A 7,500-nucleotide genomic window follows, 5' to 3' on the forward strand; every position below is an offset into this window, starting at 1 on the left:
ATATAACGAATGTTATCCGCACAGTTGTGAATTTTAACAATAAGTGGAAGTTTACGACTTCAGAATATATATATATATATATATATATATATATATATATATATATATATATATATATATATATATATATATATATATATATATATATATATATATATAATATATATATATGCGAACAAGCCTGAATGGTCCCCAGGACAATATGCAACTGAAAACTCACACCCCAGAAGTGACTCGAACCCATACTCCCAGGAGCAACGCAACTGGTATGTACAAGACGCCTTAATCCACTTGACCATCACGACCGGACAAAATGAGGTGATAGCCGAGGCTATTTGAACCACCCCACCGCCGGCACTCGGATAGTAATCTTGGGCATAGCAGTTTACCAAATCACCTCATTCTTTGGGGCACACGTGAGGAACACAAATGCGAACAAGCCTGAATGGTCCCCAGGACAATATGCAACTGAAAACTCACACCCCAGAAGTGACTCGAACCCATACTCCCAGGAGCAACGCAACTGGTATGTACAAGACGCCTTAATCCACTTGACCATCACGACCGGACAAAATGAGGTGATAGCCGAGGCTATTTGAACCACCCCACCGCCGGCACTCGGATAGTAATCTTGGGCATAGCATTTTACCAAATCACTTGTTCGCATTTGTGTTCCTCACGTGTGCCCCAGAGAATGAGGTGATTTGGTAAAATGCTATGCCCAAGATTACTATCCGAGTGCCGGCGGTGGGGTGGTTCAAATAGCCTCGGCTATCACCTCATTTTGTCCGGTCGTGATGGTCAAGTGGATTAAGGCGTCTTGTACATACCAGTTGCGTTGCTCCTGGGAGTATGGGTTCGAGTCACTTCTGGGGTGTGAGTTTTCAGTTGCATATTGTCCTGGGGACCATTCAGGCTTGTTCGCATTTGTGTTCCTCACGTGTGCCCCAAAGAATGAGGTGATTTGGTAAAATGCTATGCCCAAGATTACTATCCGAGTGCCGGCGGTGGGGTGGTTCAAATAGCCTCGGCTATCACCTCATTTTGTCCGGTCGTGATGGTCAAGTGGATTAAGGCGTCTTGTACATACCAGTTGCGTTGCTCCTGGGAGTATGGGTTCGAGTCACTTCTGGGGTGTGAGTTTTCAGTTGCATATTGTCCTGGGGACCATTCAGGCTTGTTCGCATTTGTGTTCCTCACGTGTGCCCCAAAGAATGAGGTGATTTGGTAAAATGCTATGCCCAAGATTACTATCCGAGTGCCGGCGGTGGGGTGGTTCAAATAGCCTCGGCTATCACCTCATTTTGTCCGGTCGTGATGGTCAAGTGGATTAAGGCGTCTTGTACATACCAGTTGCGTTGCTCCTGGGAGTATGGGTTCGAGTCACTTCTGGGGTGTGAATTTTCAGTTATATATATATATATATATATATATATATATATATATATATATATATATATATATATATATATATATATATATATAAGTGCTTTCCTAATAGTGAGAACGTGAATCTTATTAAGCCCCGTTTGTCTTTGTATACGTTAGTGAATAAAAATTCAATTGTATACGGCACACATAAATGCGATAAAGCACCTAAATTATTGGGATCATCTCAAAACTCTCCAAATGTACTCACTAGAAAGGAGACGAGAGAGATATCAAATAATATATACATGGAAAATACTGGAGGGCCAAGTCCCAAATCTACACAGTAAAATAACAACGTACTGGAGTGAACGATATGGAAAATAATGCAGAATAGAACCAGTGAAGAGCAGAGGTGCCATAGGCACAATCAGAGAACACTGTATAAACATCAGAGGTCCACGGTTGTTCAACACCCTCCCAGCGAGCATAAGAAATATTGCCGAAACAACCGTGGACATCTTCAAGAGAAAACTAGATAATTTTCTCCAAGGAGTGCCGGACCAACCGGGCTGTGGTGGGTGTATGGGCCTGCAGGCCGCTGCAAGCAACAGCCTGGTGGACCAAACTCTCACAAGTCAAGCCTGGCCTCGGGCCGGGCTTGGGGAGTAGAAGAACTCCCAGAACCCCATCAACCAGGTATCAAGCAGGTATATCCAAGTTGGATTTTTATTTATCAAGCATAATAACTGAGAAAAATTTTCCGTGTATAAATGCAGGTGTGGATGTTTTTCACCGTGTGAGGCGGTGTTTTTGTTCTGTGAGGCGGTGTTTTTGTTCCGTGATGCGGTGTTTTTGTTGGTGGTGAGAGAGCGGGCACCTGCTGTTACTACCACTGGTCCGGTAGGTGCTGGCAGCAAGTTTATAATGAAAAGTATTCTCGCTGTAACAAGATTTACAAGATCAACCAGCAACCTCTCCTCTTACAAATTACGTCAGAATTTGGCCGTTTGCCCGTATGGCCGAAAATGAACGTAATTTGAAGATGAAAAATAATTGAAAATAAATTTTGGATTTTTTTTTTCAATACAGCAAGTTACGGGTCCTCTGGTAGGTTAGGATGGCAGAAAGTTCTCCTAAGGTTTCAATGTCATGAAAGTCGTTAATTGAAAGTTTCCTCTCCTAACCTAACCGAGTAAGCCAGAGGACTCAAAACAGAAAATGGGACAATACATCACTTTCGTGAGCCGATTTCATTTCAAATTACGTCCATTTTTGGCCATAGCGCGCATGTGAGTGAAAGGCGACGTAATTTTAAGAGGACAGGTTGTATAAGTATTGTTATATTCCTATAATAATCTCAATAATTATTGAGATTCTTTATTTTTTAAACTAGATGATGATTTTTTTAATTTAGAGCAGCAGTTTAATTCTTTCTTCTCTAAAGAAATTTAATTCTTTGTTTTTCTTATATTTATTTTATTTCTAAAATTAGCAAAATATATTAATTTTGCTATATTAACCATTAATATTAATAAAGAATATTAATACAAAATAATAGTTTATTTGACTTTATATGATAATTACATGTGTAGAACACATGCGTGAAGCACACAGTTGTGGACCATACACTTGTTGAGAATATATATATGTAAAGCATAAACATGTGTGTGCGTGGTATACATTGGTCTCAACAATGATTAAGCAGCTATTTACGAAACCTGTACATCTTCTAACAATCCTGGCGGCTTTGTCTACGTTTATTAAACAGTTTACGAGCATCACAACTTCACAACTCAAGGTTATATTACTGTTATAAACAACTTCGTAGTAATTCGGAGCTCATAAACGTGTTCATAAGTGTAAACAAAGCCTCCATGATTGTCGAAAGATGTACAGGTTTCGTTAGTGATTACTTAAATGTTTTTCTGGTCCAGGTTACTGGCTAATTAAGACAGGCGAATAACGACAGCCAAGGTATAAATAGCATCAGTAACTCTCATCAACGAGTTATCTATGTAATTTGTTTTGTAAATGGTTATATCATCATCTAATACATTGATACAATACCCAATACTGTACCTAATACATTGTGAGTCGTTTCCACACGACCCAGATTGTCTGTTGGCAGGCCTGGGAGCTCTTCGGAGAATATGGTTCTCTCTACATTCTCGGTGTTTTTCTCCATATTCTCGGTGTTTTTCTCCATATTCTCGGCGTTTTTCTCCACATTATCGGCGTTTTTCTCCACATTATCGGTGTTTTTCTCCACATTATCGGTGTTTCTCTCCATATTCTCGGCGTTTTTCTCCACATTAACGGCGTTTTTCTCCACATTATCGGTGTTTTTCTCCACATTATCGGCGTTTTTCTCCACATTATCTGTGTTTTTCTCCACATTATCGGTGTTTTTCTCCACATTATCGGTGTTTTTCTTCATATTCTCGGTTTCTCTCTCCACATTCTCGGTGTTAAACGTTTACTTCACTCTGGACGTCCAAAGCTTGAGCTCTAGCAAGCTTTAAACTGTATACGCTACAGACGAGACTTACCACGTTAACATTAATTGCTTAAGTAAATATATTTACTAAGAAGCAATAATATTCTATATCAGGATAACGCTTAGAACGAACATTATACACATGTTGTATGAACATTATACACATGTTGTATGAACATTATACACATGTTGTATGAACATTATACACATGTTGTATGAACATTATACACATGTTGTATCAACATTATACACATGTTGTATGAACATTATACACATGTTGTATCAACATTATACACATGTATGAACATTATACACATGTTGTATCAACATTATACACATGTATGAACATTATACACATGTTGTATGACCATTATACACGCGTTGCACGAACATTATACATATACTGTACAAACATTATACATGTACCAGCTGCCCTTGCCTGGTTGATGAAGTACTTCATAATATTATAAAATAATGTTGATAAAGCCTAAAAGCCCGAGGGTTTACAATATAAATCTTTTCTTACCATATAATAAACACAGTCCTTAGACCAACTCGTGTAAATTTAAATTTTGCCCCGAGGGGCGAGTTTATTGGGCAGCGCCACTCATCTTGTGAGTGAACATACCGCCATAGCAGCATGTACAACACTCCCCAATAGGAAGAAAACCCGCTGGGTTGTTCATAAACCCACTTTATTACCTACAACTCCCAAGTGTACCTTAACACCCCACACAGTATACGTTTCTTTATCGATTCAACTGTATATTCAACTCAGGGATGTCGATGAGGGCGGCCATGACGAGGTAGAAGATGAGGAAGAGCGCCGTGAGGACTGGACACAGGAACCGGCACAGGAGGTTGAGAGAGGTGGCCAGCGCCGCCCGTCGGGCAGCCAAGACCTTGCGGGCGCCGCTGGTGTAAGGGCCCACGCCCAGCACGCAGGCCGGGGCGCACTTCTGTAGAGGCAGGGGGGAGAGCTCTCAGTCAGGACAGTGGGCGAGGCACGGGCAGACAGGTAGACACGTACAGACAGGCAGACAGGCACCAACCCACTCTCGCACAAGCAGGTAGACATATAGACAAACAGGCAGACACACAGATAAATAGGGAGAGTAAAATGATGGAGTTACAGCAGTAGATGAATAGATACACAAACAAGAAATACACACAGAAAATACATAATCACTGAGAAAGGCAAAAACAGAGCTGAAAAGAAGCTGATCCAGCGAAATATTGCTTGAGAAAGTAAACAGAGGCACACATTAAAACAACTATGCTTACAAATAAATATATCAGTAGATGAAGATGGGAAAGAAACACACGAATATCGCGAGGAAGAAATGGAAAATAACAAATGAGAATACAAAATAACAGCGAAAAAATATATATTTCTAACACGCTAACATGAAGTAAGACCGGTGTTTGTTAGCTATTTTCATGAAGTTGTTCTGTGTTGCTTGACTAAGTTGTATCTGTATTTCCGCGTCTGGCCCTCTCCCCTCACTTGAGTCTGTCCCCTCACCTGACACTGTTCCCCCTCACCTGACACTGTTCCCCCTCACCTGACACTGTTCCCCCCTCACCTTGCACTGTTCCCCTCACCTTGCATTGTTTCCCCCCTCACCTGACACTGTTCCTCCTCACCTGACACTGTTCCCCCTCACCTGACACTGTTCCCCCCTCACCTTGCACTGCCCCCCCTCACCTTGCACTGTTCCCCTCACCTTGCATTGTTTCCCCCTCACCTGACACTGTTCCCCCTCACCTGACACTGTTCCCCCTCACCTGACACTGTTCCCCCCTCACCTTGTACTGTTCCCCTCACCTTGCATTGTTTCCCCCTCACCTTGCACCAGTTGAGGAAGGCGACGGTGACCACCACCAGGAAGAGACTGATGATGCAGTAAACAAACCAGATGTCGACCAGCTTGAGATAAGCAGTCTGGGGGATGCTGGCGCTCGTCTGTTGGGATGAAGGAAGCTCAGGGAAGGAAGGATGGAGGGAACCCACAAACATGGCACTAGTGCAGGTGTGATGCACACACAGTGTAACATCCCACCTCATCACTCCACCCAGATCAATCACAAATTCCATCCTCTGGTAAACCAAATACTATTTGTAAAGATGAATATTATAAAGACTATATTCAATAATGCGGATATAACTATGAATAAGCAGGTTAAGTTGCATGAATGGTGGATGAAACTACAGTCATAAATTATTGCAATAATGGAGACAAAACTGACAAGTGTAACAGTAATCACGATCTTTCTGGGGGGGGGGGGGTTCTAAATCACGAGGAAACATAGACATAAAGGGGGACTAGGAGGAGGTGTGACTGCGTCGGCACTAACACAGATGATTGGGAAAATAACAGTGACAGACACAACCATTATAAAGAACTACATAATATGATATGGGTATTGGTAATCTACATCTTCCCAGTAAATACCAAAAAGCCCGTGGAGGAATATGATAAAAGCAACAAAAGCTGCCTGAAAGTATAGGACAAGGCAGTGCGAGGAGAGGACCCCAACAACACGAAGAGAAGAGGACCCCCAGTAAGAAGAAGAAGAGATGACCCACCAACAAAAAGGAGAGGATCCACCAGCAAGAAGAAGAAGAGAGAACCCACCAGCAAGAAGAAGAAGAGAGGACCCACCAGCAAGAAGAAGAAGAGAGGACCCACCAGCAAGAAGAAGAAGAGAGAACCCACCAGCAAGAAGAAGAAGAGAGGACCCACCAGCAAGAAGAAGAAGAGAGGGCCCACCAGCAAGAAGAAGAAGAGAGGACCCACCAGCAAGAAGAAGAAGAGAGGACCCACCAGCAAGAAGAAGAAGAGAGAACCCACCAGCAAGAAGAAGAAGAGAGGACCCACCAGCAAGAAGAAGAAGAGAGGGCCCACCAGCAAGAAGAAGAAGAGAGGGCCCACCAGCAAGAAGAAGAAGAGAGGGCCCACCAGCAAGAAGAAGAAGAAAGGACCTACCAGCAAGAAGAAAAAAAGAACCCACCAGCAAGAAGAAGAAGAGAGGACCCACCAGCAAGGAGAAGAAAAGAGGACCCACCAGCCAGAAGAAGAGAGGACCCACCAGGAAGAAGAAGTAGAGAGGTTCCACCAGCAAGAAGAAGAAGAGAGGACCCCACCAGCAAGAAGAAGAAGAAGAGAGGACCCACCAACCAGAAGAAGGGAGGACCCACCTGGAAGAAGAAGAAGAGAGGACCCAACAGCAAGAAGAGGAAGAGAGGACCCACCGGCAAGAAGAAGAGAGGACCCACCATGGTCAATAGGCCTCAATACCCCTCCAGAAACTGATAGACCTCAATAACCCTCCAGAGATGGATAGGCTTTAAGCCCAGCACTATAGTAAAGTGACGACGACAAACCTGAGTAAAAAAAGCAGCTTCTACGAGCAGAGCCGTGAGGGCGACCATGATCCTCTCGTTGAAGTCGTCGACGGGGAAGAAGAAGACGAGGTAGCCGATGACGACGATGATGAAGGTGGGGACGTAGGTGGAGGTGATGTAGAAGGTGGACAGGTTCTGGAAGGTCAGCTTCACCACCTGTCCGCTGTAGTTAGCCTGAGGGAAAGATGGGTTGCAATTCATTCAATAATACATAGAAAGCGTT

The 7,500-nt window shown here is 43.0% G+C and overlaps 3 protein-coding genes across 3 annotated transcripts in view; 1 reads left to right on the plus strand and 2 right to left on the minus strand.

Moving 5' to 3' along the window:
• Positions 1 to 2,926: 2,926 nt before the first annotated feature.
• Positions 2,927 to 7,500, minus strand: part of LOC123769748 (uncharacterized) — a 12,980-nt gene continuing 8,406 nt past the window's right edge. Inside the window, exons 6-8 of the mRNA XM_045760985.2 lie at positions 7,257 to 7,451; positions 5,718 to 5,834; positions 2,927 to 4,827 (exon numbers count right to left, since the gene is read on the minus strand). Of these exons, the coding sequence (XP_045616941.2) occupies positions 4,618 to 4,827; positions 5,718 to 5,834; positions 7,257 to 7,451 (522 nt within the window). The 3' untranslated portion in view covers positions 2,927 to 4,617. The remainder of the gene's footprint in view (positions 4,828 to 5,717; positions 5,835 to 7,256; positions 7,452 to 7,500) is intronic.
• LOC138350294 (AAC-rich mRNA clone AAC11 protein-like) lies at positions 3,419 to 3,808 on the minus strand. The gene has a single exon (XM_069300907.1). It carries the CDS (start codon positions 3,806 to 3,808, stop codon positions 3,419 to 3,421), a length of 390 nt encoding a protein of 129 aa, XP_069157008.1.
• Positions 6,454 to 7,263, plus strand: LOC138350377 (uncharacterized; the record flags this gene model as incomplete). The annotated part of the gene is made up of 1 exon (XM_069300999.1): positions 6,454 to 7,263. A coding segment is annotated over one exon (732 nt), but the record flags the coding sequence as incomplete, so codon positions are not given.

The sequence above is a fragment of the Procambarus clarkii genome, chromosome 45 (genome assembly GCF_040958095.1).
Source record: "Procambarus clarkii isolate CNS0578487 chromosome 45, FALCON_Pclarkii_2.0, whole genome shotgun sequence".
NCBI lineage: Eukaryota > Metazoa > Arthropoda > Malacostraca > Decapoda > Cambaridae > Procambarus > Procambarus clarkii.

Bases quoted from the DNA above. Each gene is read 5' to 3' on its own strand.
- LOC138350294 (XM_069300907.1), bottom strand. From the start codon at position 3,808: ATGAAGAAAAACACCGATAATGTGGAGAAAAACACCGATAATGTGGAG.